Source organism: Lissotriton helveticus, chromosome 3_1 (assembly GCF_964261635.1).
Source record: "Lissotriton helveticus chromosome 3_1, aLisHel1.1, whole genome shotgun sequence".
Taxonomy (NCBI): domain Eukaryota; kingdom Metazoa; phylum Chordata; class Amphibia; order Caudata; family Salamandridae; genus Lissotriton; species Lissotriton helveticus.
The window spans coordinates 1,877,491,883-1,877,513,535 of NC_136061.1; the positions used below are offsets into that span (position 1 = coordinate 1,877,491,883).

Sequence of the window (21,653 nt, forward strand, 5' to 3'; positions counted from 1 at the left end):
GGCGCCATTTTGGAATGGTCTAAAACTGAGGAAGAGTTGGTCCTTTCTTTGTGTTCCCTACTGTGTATTTATTGATACTAAAAGATGGCGCGGGTGCTAGACGCCCTACTCGTGCTGCCACCGGTACTTGAAATAAGAAATTTACTCGGTGAGTGTTCAATAAGCTGTTCATGTTTTTAAATAAGCCTGTAGTTTAAAATCGCCATTTATTAACTGGTGTGATCTTTGGTTTCTCTGTGGCTGGTCTTGTCATTTTTTTAAATAAAATGATGACCTTTTTTAATATTACGACTGTTGGTAATCTACTGGAATTATGATTGAGACGCTCTTTTAAGGCTCTGGCATATCCGTATTCGGGTCTGTTATGATAGTGTGTTGGGTTATTAATCTTAACTTGGTTTGTATAGGGTGTAGATAAGGTAATACAATACATTTACTGTTGAAGATCTAATGAGATGTTTTGTTTTAGATGTTGTGACTGGACTTTGCCCTGACGAGGGTATCGATAATTCTATAAATTGAGTGTTACTTCTTCGTTGAATCTACTCTGAACTCCGAATCTAGTGAGTACAACAGTTGTTAATATGATTCTTTTCTTAGTGTGGTGAACTAGATATTTGGAGTGGCAGTCTTACTTTAAGACCGGGATAGATTTCACCGGGTAAATATGTTATTTATATCATTTTGTTGTGCAGTTTCTTCATTACGCTACTTGGAATTGGTAGTGGCGTCACCAGCTCCGTAAATATATATGCTGGTGAGTGTTTTTTTATTAGGATTGTTTTTATTTTTATTTAGTGTTACTTACTCAGGGTTTGTTTAGGTGTCACGATTTTTGAGGACTCTATCTGGTTGGATATTTCTTTATGAGTTATTCTCCCTTATACTCTCTTTTTAGTTTGATTTGGTTTTTTCTTTTTTTCTCTTTGGTGTCATTGGGTTGACCTTTGCACTTTCTATTTTATGAACAATGTTTGACACTTGTCTGCTCACTTTCAAGCCTGTTTTATTCACTTTGGGTGTCTTGTTTGGATTTGTTATCTTGATACATATGAGGTATTGTTACCTTGATGCTCCTGTCGTGTGAAGTGATGTAGATATCACTGGTTGGAGATTAACCTTGCTTTTTCTTCGCTACTTTTGAAAATGTTTTGACACTGACACATACATTTTGTAATTGTTGTCTTTGTTGTATATTCTAGCCCTGATGAAGTCTAATTGCATAAACTGCTAATAGACGAAACACATGTTGGCTAGCAATCAAAAGGAAGCTGTTGTGAAAATTAAAGAAGAAGATTGACACTTATTTTGGAATATGATGCTTTATTTTGATTGATGACTTATACTATGTTCAATTTTGCTCGGGATACACTGTGTTTTTCCTGTTGATGTGGTTATCTGCATTATTTGGTGACGGTTAGATAGACGTCATCCCTATCCCTAGTAGCAGCCCTAATAAGTTACAGTGATTACTATTGATAATAGAGCGCGAGCACACAACCTTCTATCTATTGCTTTTTCGTGTAGTCTTTCAAATCACTTTTTGGTATAAAAAAGTTAAAAACGTTAAAAACGAGGATACAACCTCGATAAGATATTCATTCTCTATAATTTTTGTAACTTTTCCACATCTTAATTGATACAATTTATAAAGGGACCAAGTATAAAGTTTAAAATCCTATAGACAAACTGTTCAATAGGGAAGGAATAGTAACCCACCGATGATTCAGTTTATTTTACATTTTATCTTCAATTAATCATTTTAAGTTAGTTCTGTGATGAACAATACACTTCAAGAAGTTAATAACAATATTTACCAACCATTCCCCGTCCAGTAACTGTAAAAAGAGAAATGCAAGGTGACATCTTCTGAAACCCATTAGTTTTAGTGGTGGTGTAAGCCATTTCTTTCGATGCTCACTGTAAAACTTACAAAAAAGAATGGTATGTATAGTTGTCTGGGTAGAGATCTCATCGCAGGGGCAACGAGGTAAGTCATTTGCCCAGTTGTTTCTCGTTGGAAATACAACCAGTCGGTGTAAAAAGTTTAACCTAAACCTTACCAGAAGATAACGCTCATAAGTGGTGGTATTATACGTTAGGTAGGGCTGCATGGCAAATGTTGTTTGGACAGCCAAGCTGTGTTTAACAGATGGTTTCGTGGCCTCGGTCAGGAGACGCAGTGCTTCAAGATGGTTAAGACAATACTTCTGAAAGACTTTCCTAGGTACCTCCCGAAGACACAGCATGTTTACAAATCATACGGTTCACTTCCTGAGTCCGTATCGTACGGATGTTCGCTTCTTTTTCGTACGGTTTGTAAACATTTGGACGCATTTTTGGAAAACGGATCGTACTACGCGATTCGGACGGGTTTGTACGATTTGTACGGAAACGGCTACAAATACGATACGTCGGACGGTTTTCTTTCCTGAATCGGAATCGAACCCCTAGGGTGAAAGTGGTGTGCAATGGGTGCTGTGTTTTTTTTTTTTTTGTTTTGTTTTTTTTTTGCAGAGTTTTATATAGCGCGAACTAGACCCGAACCGAATCAGGTATCAGAGCGCTTTACATAGCACCAGTTACATTACATGAGGACACACTTTCATTTTGGGCACATATTTATCACTCTATATATCTTAACCAAAACGAATTGCTGTATACAGTGTAAAACCATTGCCCTATACATCTCCGCAACCAGAAGGGTGACTGACTTAACAGTATATTGCTTTAATAAAAATAAAATCTACCCTCGTTAGAAGATACAGATGAAAATGGCTGTTTTTCTTCTTCTAACTGCATCTTAATCTGTTCTATTCTACAGGAAACCTTCGAAGGACCTACCCTAACTACTCCTGGCTGAATTTAGATTTTGATAATCTTTATCAATGTATAGCTTCCCGGGATTTAAAATTGGTCTTACACCCATTTCTTCCACTGACTGGAAGGAGGTTGAAAGCACAAAAAAGTATGTCCCAGTAAAATGTCAAAAGTAATATCCTGACGAAAGTTTTCCAGGGAGAATCTAAACACCCTGGGTCCAGAGGACGTTGGAATTAAGACACAAATTTGACGTGGAACCCTTGTGGACTAAAGCGCAAACATCCCCAAAAAGGGCGTGGCACAGGGGAAAACGCCAGGCAGCCAAGCGGTATCCCATCCCACTGATGAATTCTTGGCCTCCAATTCAGCTTTCGTCACGACGGTGATGGCACTCACAGGCAATGGAAATAGCACTAGCATCTCATTTTGTAATAGAATAATTTATCTTATACCCTTGAACAGCGCTTCCCAGTCAGGTCTATGCAGCACTTTGGGCCTTTCTAGGTTTACCTATTAATTTACTTCCACAACCACCCCTCTGTATGGATGTCGTGGTTTTTACAACCATATGGGTAGCTCCAATGTAGGAGTTGAAGAAATCTTGAAAGTGCACTGAATCACAATTAAACAAACCAACCCCCCCCCCCCCACAGTTTTCACTGTACCTACTGTGCCAAACAACCATTGCTTTTTGATGCTGCCAGCTATTTACAAGGGTGGCGTAAATAGGAGGCAGCACCAAAAATAAGACCAGGGAAAATCTAGTCTGAACCTGGCAAAACGAGGAGAAATTATATATTTCTCCTCGTTTTTGCTGTTTCTACGTGTGTTGCATAGTGCACATATAAAAATAGCAAATGGCCACCAGTGATTGTTCAAGTGCAGGAAGGTGTCCCTTCCTGCACATCAGGAATCATTGAAAAATGACGCGCTGCAACGTCAATGTGAGCAGCATAGAGCAGCAGACATAGAAGTTACAAATCGCCATTATTGATTGTCTAAGTGCAGGAAGGGACACCTTCCAGCACATAAACAATCATTCCCTGCAACGCAGTCACCCTTGCACTGTAGTGCTAAATTTAGCGCCAGCACTAGGGGAAACGCAGGGGTGTGGCGCATTCTTGTAGATACGGCACATCACTGCATTTGATAACTGTCGGAGCACAGCGCTAGCAATCTCAGCTTAATGTCGTGCTCCGAGAGTTTCCTTGTACACAAGACCCTGCGTTTTTCATAAAAATTTCAACTAGAAGTTAATGATGCAGCCATTTATTATGAAGTTCGAAAAGGCTTTATCATTGCGTATTTAGATAGAATTTGCAAATGGAGTGTGAAGATAAGGGTAAATAAAAATATATGTATTAAACGTTTTCTTTTGAATATTGCAATGTTAAAAGGATAACGTTTTCATTAAAATTCAAGGTTGCAGTGTGTTAATTTTCCTCAGAAAGCAAAGTGATCATTACTGAGCTTCTGTACGACTTCATCTCAATATTCCTGTGCTGCAGAGAGATTGTCTTTAATTCCAGTCATCAGAGTGAGATCTTGGGCGATTGTACTCTGCTTGAAATGTAATCACACAAAATCCATTTATGGTAAGATAGTTTAAAAGCTGTTCATAATTGGAAGATCACATGTTTCTGACTGATTCCACCGTTCCACCCTCTAAGCTAATGTAAATGAAAGAGTACTACGGATGATGAGGTGTCTTATCCTGTTATTGTGAAATTCTTGGCTCAGTACAGAGCAGTGAATTGGCAGCAGAATACATTCTGGGCATTGTAGTTTTGGCTCGCTTCTATTGTCCTGGACCTTACCTTATCACTAAAGCCCAGCCTCCATTCCTCTCCGCTGCTGGCTTTTATCAGCTAAGACTGAATGCTGAGGAAGGCAGCATGAATGAAGCTTCCAGGACTTGGGGTCCTACAACATTAATTGTAGTGTCACAGGCCACGTAGCGCTAGGGAGACGGTAAGTGAACACCCCCTCTTCCCACTGTCTTTTTTTAGACCAACTGAAGCTTTTAGGGTTAGACTAGGTAAATCGTGTCTATTGAACAAGACAACCTGTGATTCGTAAGGACTGAGATGAGAAAGAAGGAAGGGAAGGTAATATCTGTTATCTTGCTGCAGCCTTTACGAAACGCCAAAAGTAATATGTAAATATGACTTCTTATTTATAATTAAACAAATATCATTTCTCACCTCGTCTATGAGCCGCTGCATGCTGAAGGCATAGAGGACCAGAGCAGTCTTTCAACATTGGATTTCTGGTTATATTTGTCATGGTAACATTTGGCACAATAAGTAATTTTGTTATTTCCGCAGTGCCCTGTACCTGAAGTTGTAAAGGAAAAAAAAAATGCTAGTTAATCTTGCAGCATACATTTTACATCAAAGTTCTACTTGCATAGCTGTTGCAACACTATTAGAAATCAAAATCCCATGATTCGTGCCATGGAAAGCACATGCATTTATATATCTAATTCTAAGAAATGTCATCACTTCTTCTACTACTTATTTGATATATGAATGATTAATGAATCTTCATTCAAATATACACACATAATCATAAAAAGAACAAAAAATATATAAATAATGAGCAAGTTACTTACCTTTGGTAACGCCTTATCTGGTAAATACTCTGGATCACTCACATAATATCGATTACACTAATATAGAATTACACAAATATCGAGGATAAAATATCGAATGCAAAAATATCGAATTCCTATCTACAAACCGGTAAGTACAAAAATATAGAATAAAAAATATCGTTAAAAAAATATAGTTAGTTAAAATATCGATTTTTTTTAAATGTCTTAGAAATACTTTAAAATTAATGAAATATTAAAAATAATTAACTAAAATATACTTAAAATACTTAAATAACCTTAAAATTATTAAATAATTAAAGTTATAAAAAAATCACAATTTTATTTTTCAAAACATACATATATATTAATAAAAAAATATACAATATTTTTACCGTAGGATAGCGGGAGGGTAAAAATCACTATTCCCACTCCAGTGAGTGCAAAGGTAGGGAAAGTGTTGGATAGCGTAGGGGTAAAAATTACTATTCCCACTCCAGTGAGTGCAACAGCATGAAAGCGTTGGATAGCGTAGGGGTAAAAATTACTATTCCCACTCAAGAGAGTGCAACAGTAGGGAAAGCGTTGGATAGCGTAGGGGTAAACATTACTATTCCCACTACAGAGAGTGCAACAGTAGGGAAAGCATTGGATAGCGTAGGGGTAAAAATTACTATTTCCATTCCAGAGAGTGCAACAGTAGGGAAAGCGTTGAATAGCTTAGGGGTAAAAATTACTATTCCCACTCCAGAGAGTGCAACAGTAGGGAAAGCGTTGGATAGCATAGGGGTAAAAATTACTATTCCCACTCCAGAGAGTGCAACAGTATGGAAAGCGTTGGGTAGCGTAGGGGTAAAAATTACTATTCCCACTCCAGAGAGTGCAACAGTAGGGAAAGCGTTGAGTAGCGCAGGAGTAACTATTACTATTCCCACTCCAGAGAATGCAACAGTAGGGAAAGCGTTGGATAGCTTAGGGGTAAAAAATACTATTCCCACTCCAGAGAGTGCAACAGTAGGGAAAGCGTTGGATAGCGTAGGGGTAAAAATTACTATTCCCCCTCTGAAATCCTGTAAAAATCTCAGCCGTGGACACTACTTGGGACCCTGTTTCTGCTAAATCACCCATCTGCTGGGACTCGGCGCTATTTGTTTTCTTTCACCCCACCTCGCGGAACCCGCTTTGCGGGTCCCGCTTCGCTTCGTGGGAGGTCTTTGGTGTACGGCTGACCTGAAAGAATATTTGGAGGCGCAAACTGTACATCATCCGAGGGAGTGCTGCAACAGCAAGCAGGGCTGCGAGTGAGTAGCGGGCCCTGGACTTCGAATCCCAGGAGCACCCGCCAGCCCTCATCACCGGCACCTGGGCAACTCTCCCTGCTTGCTCCGCCCTCTGAAATCCTGTAAAACTCTCAGCCCGTGGACACTACTTGGGACGCTGTTTCTGCTAAATCACCCATCTGCTGGAACTCGGCGCTATTGGTTTTCTTTCGCCACACCTCGCGTAACCCGCTTCGCGGGTCCCGCTTTGCTTCGTGGGAGGTCTTTGGTGTACGGCTGACCTGAAAGAATAATTGGAGGCGCAAACTGTACATCATCCGAGGGAGTGCTGCAACAGCAAGCAGGGCTGCGAGTGAGTAGCGGGCCCTGGACTTCGAATCCCAGGAGCACCCGCCAGCCCTCATCACCGGCACCTGGGTCACTCTCCCTGCTTGCTCCGCCCTCTGAAATCATGTAAAACTCTCAGCCCGTGGACACTACTTGGGATGCTGTTTCTGCTAAATCACCCATCTGCTGGGACTCAGCGCTATTGGTTTTCTTTCACCACACCTCGCGGAACCCGCTTCGCGGGTCCCGCTTCGCTTCGTGGGAGGTCTTTGGTGTACGGCTGACCTAAAAGAATAGTTGGAGGCGCAAACTGTACATCATCCGAGGGAGTGCTGCAACAGCAAGCAGGGCTGCGAGTGAGTAGCGGGCCCTGGACTTCGAATCCCAGGAGCACCCGCCAGCCCTCATCACCGGCACCTGGGCCACTCTCCCTGCTTGCTCCGTCCTCTGAAATCCTGTAAAACTCTCAGCCCGTGGACACTACTTGGGACGCTGTGTAGTATGTGTATTTCTTAAGTTATACTGTTGCTTTAAAGAATCTCTCATGAGGAATCTTTCATGTACATTCTGATATATGTCATAGCTATTCTTAGAATGTCATGATTCCAATGTTACAGTTATTATAATCCTGTTGGTCTTCTATGCTGGTCGTGGGTTACTTACTCTGAGAATAAAGCCTAAACTTCAACATCAACTATACCAGGATTTCCTCTTTATTTTATATGCGTGAGCATACAACATTTATTGGCGACGTTTTTTCAGAGAACCTGGTCTTCAAACCCACCGACGTGAGCAAATTGTACGAAAGCGGATGCTGAGCCGCATTTTAAATGGATTTTCGATTTTCCCAGGATTTTAATACCGGAATAAGCGTTCCGCTTCTGAAATAAAAACTGTGAGTAGATGCGAAATACCTTAATTTGATCGCGTTGTTTAAAAGCACTCTGGATTCGGTGCTCGCGATCCAACTGTGATATCTCTCGCGCGCTGTTGCATGCGCACTCATCGCTGCTCTTTGAACTCGCGCACCACGTCACAACAACCTCTGCGCTCCATAGCAACGCGCGTTGTTAAGCAATTGACGCTTCCAGCGTAAACATCACAGCGCAAGCGGCCATTTTGGGGTCGATTAATTTACTCAAATAAACGCGAGTAGAAGCATTTACTCACCATTATTGTTAAAAAAGCGGCATTTACTCTCCATTATTTCTAAAAGGAAGAAAAGTGGATTTAAGAAGTCAGAAATATATTTTAAAATCTACCAACTTAACAAGTAAGATTTGTTAGAATAATTTTGTTTTAAATGGCAACATCAAACAATAATAACAGTGGAATTGTAGCACCACCTTCATTTTTAATTGCTCCTGGCAAGCCTCCAACTCCATGGCACAAATGGTTACGAGTTTTTACTAATTACTTGGAAGCAATAGATGCTTTGGAATACTCTGCTTCAAGGAAAAGAGCCATCCTGTTTAATCACTTAGGAGACGCAGGACAACAATTATTTGATAATTTGGCTGTGGTACAAGCACCAATTGATGATGACACATGGAATGTTTACACTGAGGCTTTAACGCGCCTTGGCAAACAGTTTAAAGATGAGCCATCGGTCATGGTAGAAAGACATGTTTTCTTCAAAAGGAAACAATTACAGGAAGAGTCCATAGAAGACTATTTGGCAACTTTAAGGGTACTTGCATCAAAATGCGAGTTTGGAACTTATTTAGAAACTGCTCTACGTGATCAGTTAGTTTTTAATTGTTTCAAAAAAAAAAAATCCAGGAGCGCATTTTAACATGTAAAAATCCAACATTAGATGAAGTGATTGTAATTGCGAAAAGTATAGAATGTTCTGTAATTTCCTCCAAGATTTTAGCTGAACACGCCTCCTCTTCAACAGTGTGTAATGTTTCACAGGCGTCTGGTGATGATTGTATTATTAATGCTATTTCAAACCGCAATACTAGCAAAAAAGTTTATGAACAAAAATCTAATGTATTTTGTTACAGATGCGGTTCAAAGTTTCACGTGGGAAACAACCCTAAATGTCCAGCACAAGGTAAAAGGTGTTCAAACTGTAAACGTATAGGTCATTTTGCGGCATCATGTCGTTTATCTAAAGATAAGACTAAGGTTAATATGGTTTATTCTGAGGAAGAAATTTGTGATGCACTAAATGTTGCTTCTATTTCTTTTGTTCAAATTAATTCTCTATGTGACTTCAATATCAAGGGTCCTATTTGTGAGATATCCATTGGTATACAATCTTTACAAGTTATGGCGGATTCTGGGTCTCCCATTACCATTTTGGATGAAAATACTTTTCAGTGTTCCTGGAATAACAAAAAGCTACTTTCCACAGATGTAAATCCCAAAGCATTTGGGGGTTTCGATATTACAATGCGTGGATATTTCCCTGATAACATAGATTTTAAAGGGAGAGTAATCTACACCAAAATTTATGTGGCATTGAATGGCAGAGATATTCTGGGTTGGCAAGATCAGGCCAAACTAGGTATTATTTTAAAACCTGGTCATCCCGAACCCGTTGCCCTGGGTGATTTACCTATTTTGTCTGTTTTTGATTATTGTAATGACCCCATTCTGTGCAGTGTTTTAGAAAAATACAAAATAGTATTTGAGGACAGAATCGGTATGGTAAAAAATTTTGAACATGATATTAAATTAAAAGACAAGGCTTGTCCTGTTGTTCAGAAGGTACGTCCAGTGCCTCTATCTGTAAGACAAGATTTGAGGAAGCACATAGAGTCTCTTGTTACTCAGGACATTATGGGGTCGATTAGGATCGCGGACGGACTTGAGTCCGTCCGCGACCCCTGAGGAGGAGGGAACGTCCGCATGGGCTGCGGCGTTCCCTCCGATCAAATTAGGATGTGACCGCCAGGGTGGCGGTCACATCCTCTATCACTAACATTGCGGCGGGTGCAGCTTCAAGCTGCATCCGCCGCAATGTAAAAAATCCATGCACAGCATTTGCGTGCACAAAGCGGCAGGCACCGCGCGGTGCCTGCTGCATTGTGCACGCAAATGCAGGGGGGTACCATAGGTACCCCCCATGTGCACACCCCACCCCACCTTCACCAGGGGGCCCGCAACGGGCCCCCAAAGTGAAGGTCCGTATGCTTTTCCACAGCGGTAAAGCCGCCGCGGAAAAGCATATATTTTCAGACATCCTAATATGCCTGGCGGTGTCTGATAGACACCGCCAGACATGTTAGTGCTTTTCCGCCGCGGTCGCCTTCCGACCGCGGCGGAAAAGCGGCGGACAGATTATCAGACCCACCAGCCATCCTAATTTGGCGGTGGGTCTTTGGAGTCTCCGCCGCGGTTTTTCCGCATCCTCCAGGCCGGCGGACACTTCCGCCGGCCCGGAGGATGCGGAAAAACCGCCATCCTAATCGGCCCCTTAATGTCCAGTTGATTCTTCAGAATGGGTTTCGGCCGCTGTCATAGCGCGAAAATCTTCTGGGGAAATTCGTTTATGTGCAGACCTTCGGGTACTTAATCGTAACATTGTTATTGATGTGCATCCTTTGCCAAAAATACATGATATGCTGGCCAACATTGGTAGTAGCAAATATTTTTCTACTATTGACTTACGCTCAGCGTATCATCAAATTCCATTATCCAAAGAATCTCAGCCTCTAACGACATTTGTAACACCTTTTGGAGTATTTATGTATAAAAGATTACCATTCGGGCTGGCTTCAGCAGCCAGTATATTCCAAAAGTTAATGGATTCCATTTTTAATAATTGTCCGGGAATTCAAGCATTCCAGGATGATATTTTGGTACATTCTGAATCTTTGGATCAACACTATATATTAATGGAATATGTTTTAAAATCATTGCAAAATCATGGTCTTACTGTCAACAAGAAGAAATGCAAATTTTTAACAAATGAGGTTGATTATTTAGGCCACAATCTATCAAAGGAAGGGATTAAACCTAAAGCTTCTTTGTTAGAAGCTATAAAAAATGCTCCTTGTCCTTTAGACAAAGACTCCTTAAGAGCGTTCTTGGGTTTGAGTGAATATTACGCTCGTTTTGTCAAGGGCTATGCCCTGATTGTCCAACCACTAAGGGACCTTTTAAAAAAACATGCCAAGTACGTTTGGTCCCTTGAATCACAAATAGCTTTTGATTCCATAAAAAATATGATTTTGTCTGCTCCTGCTATCAAACCTTTCTCCCATGGTGTTCAGAGTATTATCACAGTGGATGCTAGTTCTAGAGGTTTGGGTGCTGTATTGAGTCAAATGATTAAAGGTGAAGAATGCACTATTGCATTCGCTTCACGATCCTTGACTTCGGCTGAACTCAATTATAGTACTATCGAACGGGAAGCTTTGGCTTGTTCGTGGTCTGTGGAAAAGTTTAGAATGTACATTTGGGGAACTAGATTTCTTTTATACACAGATCACAAACCGTTAATTTATATGCTTGGAGAGAGCTCCTCTAATAGAGCCTCTTCTAGGTTGATTAGATTGTTGGCACGTCTCCAAGAATTCAATTTTGAAATTAAATACGTGCCAGGTGGTAAAAATATCCGTGCGGATTGTTTATCACGTTTACCGTTACCCACACAAGAGTTAATAAGTTCTGATTCGGATTGTGTGTTTGCTATAGAGGATGCTCTTCAAGGAGATAAGATAACTAAACAAGATTGGTTACATAATATGGAGAATGATTCTTGCCTATTAAATGTGAAAAAGTTTTTGATTAAAGGTTGGCCTATGAATAGAAGCATGTCTATTGAAGAGAGACATTTCGCACAAGTTGCACCCGAATTGTCTGTTTCAGGTGATATTTTATTCAGACAAGACAAGGTAGTCCCGCCTGCTGGTATTAGACAATTTATTATATCACTTGCACATGAAAGTCATCCAGGTGTTACTGGCACTACCAATAAGATTAAAGCCACTTACTGGTGGCCTGGAATAGATAGTCAAGTAAAGTTGTTCATTAACCAGTGTCCCCAATGTTTATGCTCTGATAAACACTGGAAGTTATCCAATTCACCACTTGTACCAGTAGAATGGCCTGAAGCTCCCTGGCAAAAAATTGCAATAGACTTTTCAGGTCCATTTTCTATTTTTAATTCTGAATTTAAATTTTTACTAGTGGTTGTCGATTATTTTTCTAAATGGATTTATTTTTCTTGTGTTAAGAGTCCAAATTCAGATTCTGTTGTATCATTTTTAAAGCGTTTATTTGTCATTGAGAGTACTCCTCATGAATTGGTGTCCGACAACGGTTCACATTTTGTCTCACAGGAAATAAATGTATTTTTAAACAGAATGGATGTTAAACATACGTTTGTACCTCTTTACAGTCCTTCATCAAATGGTTTGGTCGAGAGAGCAAACCGTTTGCTGAAAGAAGCAGTTCAAACTGCTTGTGCTAACAAACTTGATATTGCAGAATTTCTTTGCGAAAAAATCTGGAATTATAACTGTACTCCACACACTACCACTGGAGTTTCTCCTTTTGTTTTACTTCGTGGTAGGATTCCAACTTCTAAGTTAAATCCATCTTGGTTAACTAAAAATTTTGATATCAAGCTTGATTTAGCAAAAATTCGTGAATGTGTAAAAATGAAACAAGAGTGTTACAAGAATCATTACGACAATCGTATGCATGTTACAGAAAAGCCACTAGCTGTTGGTGATTGGGTCATCATAAAAAAACCAGTTAAAATCACTAAGGGTCAGTCTAAATTTTCTGCTCCTGTGAAAGTAGTAAAAGTTTCTCAAACCGCAGCTCTTTTGTTTGATAGGGGTTGGTGGAATAAAAATGTTCTCATTAAGATTACTGACCAACAAGCAAAGATTATTTCCTCTAACAAGCAAGATACAAATTTGAATAATAGTTCTAGTTCTGATTGGTTTGGAGTTGCTGAATCTTCAACAATACCTTCTGTTCCAATGGATTCTACTTCAAATGTTAGTTTTGATGCTCCATCATTAGCTCAAGGAGATTCCAAGAGTGTTTCTAATCTACCTACTTTACAACCTATTGCAAATACCATTGGTGCGGGGGATGATATGGGAGTTGGTCGTAGAATCAGATCAGTTCCTTTGAGACTGCACGATTATGTTTTGGATTAGTTTGTATATAGAAGAGTTTCTTTTCACGCTCATTATTACATTGCTTTTTTTTAATGTATTAATTTCTTTTCTTATACCTGATTGTATTTATCTATAGTTTTAGTTTATTTATTAGGGGAAGGATGTGTAGTATGTGTATTTCTTAAGTTATACTGTTGCTTTAAAGAATCTCTCATGAGGAATCTTTCATGTACATTCTGATATATGTCATAGCTATTCTTAGAATGTCATGATTCCAATGTTACAGTTATTATAATCCTGTTGGTCTTCTATGCTGGTCGTGGGTTACTTACTCTGAGAATAAAGCCTAAACTTCAACATCAACTATACCAGGATTTTCTCTTTATTTTATATGCGTGAGCATACAACACGCTGTTTCTGCTAAATCACCCATCTGCTGGGACTCGGCGCTATTGGTTTTCTTTCACCACACCTCGCGGAACCCGCTTCGCGGGTCCCGCTTCGCTTCGTTGGAGGTTTTTGGTGTACGGCTGACCTGAAAGAATAGTTGGAGGCGCAAACTGTACATCATCCGAGGGAGTGCTGCAACAGCAAGCAGGGCTGCGAGTGAGTAGCGGGCCCTGGATTTCGAATCCCAGGAGCACCCGCCAGCCCTCATCACCGGCACCTGGGCCACTCTACCTGCTTGCTCCTCCCACTAACTTTACTCAACCTCTATATCTCTAAGAAGGCACTCTCGCTGCACGAGAGCGCGCGGAAGCGCGCCCGGGAGAAGCCCGGGACAAGGGCGGGACCGTCTGTGGCCGTCCGTGGTCGCTCGTGGTTGGGTTGGGCCTCCCCCTCTGGACCTCGGACTTGGGTTTCTATTTCCCTTTACTTTACTTGTCATTAGGTACAGTGGTTTGCTGATTTACTTATTCTGTTGTTTTAATCCACCCTGCTATAAATGCTGTGTTATTTTTTACTTGTATAGCCTGATCCGTCTTAGAAATGCCTCTACGCTCGGGTAAGGACCACACTGTTACCCTACAGACCTCTAAGGGGGCGGTTTCTGGTCCCTTGGATGCTTTTATTATCAAGGCCACAGGAATTTTGGAGAAGGAGATAGCCTTTGTAGAGAAAAGGCTATCACTAGACCTTGTTAGTGGTAAACGTTCGTCTCTGGGGCCTATTGCTTCTGCAATCAGCCCGTTACCCCCTCCATTACCTTTTCCAATTCCCAACATGGTTCCTGTTTTAGTGGAGGTTCATTGTGAAGCTGAAGGCCCTTCCCTGTCGCTCTGTAGTATAGACTCTGATAATGTCGATACTTTAGGGAGTAGGGTGGAGGGTAGTGTGCTGTCAAACAGTCCTTCATTGATAGTCTCGTCCTCCGAAGGGGACTCCCCGAACAGTAATCTTCCTGGTAAAAGGAAGCGAAATAAGGGACGGCAGAGAGGGTGTGTGTCTAAAATACTAAAAACGGTTTGCCAATCTCTGCTCGTTAATAATCACGATATAACGAGTGGCTCCCAGTACCCTCTACCTTCTAGTGCTCATGCCACCTCTCCTATTGCTCCATCAGGGGTCCCAAATCTTTGCCCAATAAGCATGAGTAGTAGTGACATTGACATACTTGCAAAAATGGAAGTTCTATTTAAGATACTCTTGTTGCCGGTGTTAGAAAGAACCAGATTGATGAATTTAAAATTAGATGGTCTTGAGAACTTGGTAACTGCTAATTCCTGCTTACTAAATAAATTGGTGAACGACCAAGCAGTACCGTTGGTTCCTGCCATCTCTGGTAATACTAAGCCCCAGGGAAAAAATCAAATTCCTGCTCAAGCTCCCCCACCTGTCAGGCAGTCCCACACTATTTCCAATGGGTTGGGACTTAATACTGCCCCCAATTCACTTTCGTCCACCGTAGCCCATGCTTCAATACATAAGAAGGCTAGCTCTAAATCCAGTGGCCAGCCTCAACCTAGCACCTCTAAACAAGCAACTAATATTCAGGCCCCGTCCTGTAAGAAGGGCGAGCCTAAACCTCCCTCTCAGTCCACAGGGAACCCCGGTGGTGCTGCTGGGCGTGTAATGGCTAATACTACTCAACTCTCTAAGAAAACCATTAAAAGAGGACCCCCGCCAGCGGACCTACCAATTGATGCTACGCCTTATACCATTGTCCTTACAGGTGTTGGGCCCCTAAGGGAGGGTCATTCTGAATCCCATGGCGATCTTATGAATAAGGTCGCTTTCTGGCTAGATAAAAATCGCCCCCTCCCACCCTCCTCTTCAACCAAGATTTTGACCGCTCGTAGAGTTGATTGGGTGGGTTATTGTACGAAGGATTTAGAAGGCGATTGCATTCTTATAAACTTTTGGGACCCTTGGGTGGTAGATCATATTCGTAGGGAGGCCAGGTTTGGGAGGTTAGGAGATGTGCAATCCCTGGGTTTGAATTACTTTTATCCCAAAAGACCTGGTGTACCTCGCCCCAATTGTTTCCCAATGCATAGATCTGTAAGGAGGAACATGATAGAGAGGATACCCCATTCCCCTTTCTACCCCTGTCTGTCAAACCGGTTCGAATCACTGTCGGGCCTAGAAGGTATTGACTGACTGGAATTAGATAAAGGGTTAGAAAATACTTGTACAGAAGCTAAAGGTACCAACTTGGTGGCATACAACCCAGAACAGTGTTTTATTGAGGGTCTTATAGGGAAAGAAAGTGATATTGTAAGCCCAATAGCTTCTAACCAGACATCTAGCTCCCTTCCTGGAATGGTTGTAATAACAGAGGAGGATTTGTGTGTATTAGAGTCTAACACATCATCTAATCAGGTAGGGCCGCTCCAGGTCGTTTCCTGGAATATTGCGGGATTAAAGGGTCGAATTGATTCTGAAGAATGGGCAAGTTTTATCGACACCTTTGACATTGTCATCCTTCAGGAGAGCTGGGCCGTTGACCCCATATATCGGGCAGGGTATCTTAATTTTTTCAAGCCAGCGATCCAGGGCCCTAAGGGCAGAGCCTCAGGAGGTTTAGTGGTTTGGGTGAGGCAGTCCACCGGGTACAGACCGACAGAAATTTCAGTAGCTAACCCTGATCCACTAGGAATTAAGCTTAGTAGGGCCAATGAACAGGACATTGTAGTGATAAACATCTATGCCCGTGGATGTCCAGGTGGTCGTAGGCCGGTCATCATGGACGATCTAGAGCAGCTTCTCGAGGCAATAGGTAATGACAAATTTATCCTCGTAGCCGGGGATCTAAATTGTTCGTTTGAACCCCTATTTAGTGTGGGTAAGGATCTGGGGACAGCAGAAGACGTTGTTTGGAATATCCCACCTTTATCTATAAACAAGGGAGTAAAGGCTACTGAAGCGGCACTCCTCTGGCTAGGACTGTGTTTGGAGTGGGGTCTGCGAGCAGTAAATGGGTGCACAACCTCTGACAAGGCAGGGCATCCCACCTTCAACAATGGGGTCAGCATGAGCCGTATAGACTACATCTTAGTTAAAATAGAATTTTGGTCTCTGGTGATTGATATGGAGGTCGTGGTTCGCCCAGAGAGCGATCACAACCCCCTCTCGCTAGGTCTGAAGCTTCAAGGTGATAGTGGCGGGCCTCCCAAAAACCCCTGTCCAATGTCCGAGGTTATTTTGACAAATGACAGAAGAAGGGTTAGATGGGCCAGGGTAGTCGAAGATCCTTCCCTAATAAATGACATAGAGAAGGAAGTCTCGGCAACATTGATTGCCATGACAGCTCTCCCATCTCTCTCGGGGGTTATCCCTCAGATTAGTGATCTGCATGACCAATGCTTTTCGAAACTTAAAACCCTTTTAACGCAACCATCAAACCCAAGGAAAGGAAAGGCACCAGGCTCGCAAAACAAATGGTATAACAAGAGTTGTAGGGCAGCGCGTAGCAGTCTGATCAGGGCGATAAAAACTTGGGTTACTGGTGACGTTAAAATGGCACGGCAAAGATATAAAAAAGTCCAATGGGCCGCGAAGAAAGAGTGGGATGAACACCACTGGACCGAGCTTCTCTCGGCGTGTCAATCTTCCAACCAAACTAAGTTTTGGGAAATTGTAAAGTGGGGTATGAACTCAGACTCACGAATTCCAGTTAATCATGTTTCCCCTGATGACTGGGTGGCCTTTTTCTCATCTCAGTTCAGGGTTTTAAATATTGATTATCAATATACAGAGCAGTTGAAGGGAGTACTTACGCCTCCTAACTCTAGTCTCACGCTCGTTTTTACCACATCCGATACATAGCAGGCCCTTAGTATAGTACAATTAGGGAAAGCTCCAGGGATGGATGCAATACCGGCAGATCTTTTTAAAATCAACACACACATTTGGGTTCCCTACATCACCATGCTTGTTAATGCCATCGCTAAAGGGCAAGGATCCCGGATTCTTGGAAAGGGGCGGAAATTTTACCAATTTTTAAAAAAGGGGACCGATCGTCCCCGGGAAATTACCGCCCGATAAGTTTAATCGACTCAATCCAAAAAATAGCTGCTGGGATGGTCCTTGCTAGAATCCAGGAGTGGATGGAACAGGATAACATTCTCTCCCCAATGCAAGCCGGATTTAGATCAGGCACCAGTACAATAGATCAGGTTTTTAGACTAACCATGTTGTACTGGAAGGTTGTTCTGTTGGGAGGAGGAGCAATCTATGCCGTTTTTGTGGATCTCAAGTCGGCTTTCGACCTTGTGCCAAGGGAGAAAATGTGGGCTGCTTTTAGATCTATGGGCCTGCCGCCAGAACTCCTGGACATGGTGGATAGGCTACACGAGGATAACACTGCCAGGGTGAGATGGGGAAAACAAGGGCAGGTGACGGATAGCTTCCCAGTAACACGCGGCGTCCGTCAGGGGTGTGTGTTGGCCCCTACCCTTTTCCTTCTGTTTATTAACCAGGTGGTTACGTTTTTTTCTGATACCCCGACTGATGCTCCATCTTTGGGCGGGGTAAAGTACCGGATGTTGATTTTTGCGGACGATACCTTGCTTCTCTCAAAAACCCGGAGGGGGCTACAGATAGGACTCAACAGGTTTGATGAGTTTTGCAAGGCAAACGATCTGCAAATTAATGTTGGTAAGACCAAATTTATGGTCTTTAGTAAAAACCGCCCCATTAAAAGCTTGGTTAGTCTAAATGGTGCCTGCATTGAACAAGTGGAGATAATGACGTATTTGGGCGTGACATTATACTATCGCCTTCGCTGGAAACCTCAGGTTGAGGCATTATATCTTAAATTTGCACGCCTCACGGGTTGTTTAATCCAGGAGCATAAGCAGTCTTTCACCAAACGTATTGCTCCAGTACTTAAGATCTACGAAGCAAAAATAAATGCAGCCATTCTGTATGGTGCTGACCTTTGGGTATTTAAAGATCTAACCTCTTTGGTCAAAGCCCAAAATAAATTCTTGCGGAATCTGGCGGGCCTCCCACAATCTACTCCCATTAAACCTTTGTTGTTAGACTTGGGCTGTAAGCCCATTAATGAGTTGGCTCGGTATCGTTTGGTGGCGTTGTGGCGACGGCTCTGGACCTCTCCTGAGCTTAGCCTGTTCGCCAATGAACTAGCCGAGGTAAAATCATTATGGGGTGCTTCAAACATTGCATGGCTAAGGAAAGTGAAACAGGTGTTGGAGGAGATGGGTTTAAACCAGCTTTGGGCCTCCCCGGGGACTTCTACGTTCCCGTCTAAACAGGATTTTAAAGATCTGTACTGGGCTTCTGTCAAGTATACAGCTGTTGCTCAGTCTGATGCCACTAGCCTAACAGGTCTTTTTTTTGGCCCATAAAGTGACCCCCTCCCTAGAGAGTTACTGGGATGTGATCACTAAGACTCTCGATCGGAAATTATACCACCAGTTCCGAGTTGGATCACTACCCATTAACTCTTTTACAAAAAAGTGGTCTGCCAACTCAAATGATACTTGCCCTTTCTGCTTAGACCATCCGGAGAGTGTGGGCCATTTTCTATTTTCCTGCCCTGCATATCATGCCCCAAGATTGAAATGGATCAGGCCTATTTGCTGTAGGCTAGAAATTAAAGGGAGCACAGAAGCCATGAAGATTTTTCGTACTAACACTTCTGACCTGGTAGTGGTTGGTGTTGCAAAATTCCTTGGGTGGGCATGGGTTATTCGAACTAGGAACCCAAATGTATTTTAATTTGGAAAATGTTTTATGTGGTATCATATTTATAAAGTCTTTATTATACTGTTTAATACATTTTAAATGATGATTGTAAATGATGATTGTTTTTATCAAATCTTCTTTCTATCCCGTCTTTGATATTTTGTCTTTTATGATTGATAATCGAAATAAAGACTTATGAAACTGACTATTCCCACTCCAGTGATTGCAACAGTAGGGAAAGTAAATATATTAATAAAAGAATTAATTAAATATTAATACGAATAAAAATGTACTTAAAAGTAATTACCAACTTGAATATAATAAAATAATTATTCAATAAAAAATACTATATTCTGTCCATTCGATATTTTGTCCATTCTCTATTTTCACTTCGATATTAGTGCAATTTTATATTTTTGACTCGATATTTTGTCTGTATACCAAATACTCTATATAGCCACAGATTCCTGGTGGATCGGGTCTAGGAGGAATGGCTTGCACCGACCAAAGCAGTCATGCACACTCTACATTTTCTCTATGTAGGCTGCATGCAGCCTACATAGAGAAAATGGCGACTCTACTGGTGCCCGGCTGGGAGCCGTCCGGGACTCCACACCGATCACAACGCTGTCATTGCAGCGTTGTGATTGGCTACAGGAGGGGAGGGAGCATCCCTGTTCCTGTCCTGGACTCTGAGCCGGAGCAGAGGCGGCGTGGGACCCCGGCCGAGGAGCAGAGACGGCGAGCGTGAGACCCGGTCAGGTGAGTTTTAATTATATTTTGTCTTACAACTCCCCGTATTGCGACCCGCAACTGTTTAAATCGTCCCTCATTGCCACCTTCAATTTGTGTAGTTTTGGCACTTTGTAAACCTTCTCCTCCATGACCATGTTGCTGTCTGTCCTGCGTACTTCTGTCCTCGGCCCACGTTGCAATGTTCCATATGTGTAGTTTATGCATGTTGCAAACTCAATCTTAGAACTGGTACCCTGGCACTGATAGAAGTAGGTTTTGTGTACAATCCGGGTGAGGTGTGCAAATCCCAGGGGGTGGGCTGGGTCACTGTACAACATAGTTGTTTGCGAGCAGAGCGCCACTATATGCAGTGCTAGACCCGGGGACGTAACACGCTTCAGGGCGCTCCCATTTACCCCAAGGCCATTGAATATCTGGGCGAAATGAGCGACTCAGTGCCCCCCCCACCCTCCCCATTATATTCTCTACTGGTCCCATCATTTTACGTAACGCCATAAAGCAAAATAACAGTTGATGGGAGGAATGTGCCTGTTTCTCTTTCTGTTTTTATTTTATTTTGTTAAAGAGCTAACCGTTCCCAGGGTCTAAGGGGCACTGTACAAACAGGCTTACCAGATCGTTGCATGTCCATCGAACCCGCTCGCTTTACAAACTATGATCGCCAGGCGCTTTAGTTCAAGTGGTGGAATTGATGGAAACATCAGTCGGGGTATCAGAAAAAAACGTAACCACCTGGTTAATAAACAGAAGGAAAAGGGTAGGGGCCAACACACACCCCTGACGGACGCCGCGTGTTACTGGGAAGCTATCCATCACCTGCCCTTGTTTTCCCCACTCTTTATGGGTCCAGTCAGTGGAGTCACTCCTCTTTCATAGATGGATGTGACAGAGCGTAAATGGTAGGCAGTGTGATGGACTGGCCTACATGAAAAGGAGTGACAACTTTTGAAGGTCTCGAAAAAACTTTGACAAAAAGTTGAAAAAGAGTCCATCAAAAATAACTAGGGGTAGCTCTCTCCAATCTGCGCTGACTGGTGCGGAAAGAAAAGAACTGACATTCGTGTGCTGGAGTGGCACCTTTATAGGCACCGCACACGTAATTTCTGGTGCAGACGACTCTGAAGCGCGCAGGTAAACTGCTCAAGAAAAACTTCAGAATTTTTGGATCAAGTCTGATGCCAGGGGATAATTCTAAGGTAAGGAATCTGCAGCTAGAAGTATCTATCAAATATTAAAAATATGAGAATCCATATTAAAAACTCATCAGATATAAACATCAAACCATAAGAGATTACTATAACAAACCACGTCTACTGTGCAAATAGTCATGTTGTTCACACGACACCAAAAGAAGCTCATAGTGTACAAACGTACAATAAGGATAGGATGCTTATCTAAAAGGGAGGCATATCCCAAGAAATCCCATTCCTGACATTAAAAGCATAAGAATCCATATTAAAAACTCACTATAACAGCAGACCTCGACTAATGTATGTGCTCCTCCGACTACCTGGGCTGGCAGGGGGGCTAGCCTTACCATACTTCCTTATTTACTATAAAGCAGCTCATTTACGAGTGATTGCCCAATGGGCTCTCAGAGCATCAGACAAGCACTGGCTAAATATGGAC

General features: G+C 42.1%; 1 protein-coding gene across 1 annotated transcript in view; it reads right to left on the reverse strand.

Moving 5' to 3' along the window:
- Positions 1-21,653, reverse strand: part of LOC144823935 (sperm-specific sodium:proton exchanger-like) — a 5,382,759-nt gene that overhangs the window by 276,725 nt on the left and 5,084,381 nt on the right. The window contains exon 22 of the mRNA XM_078682869.1: positions 5,028-5,160. Within this exon, the coding sequence (XP_078538995.1) occupies positions 5,028-5,160 (133 nt within the window). The remainder of the gene's footprint in view (positions 1-5,027; positions 5,161-21,653) is intronic.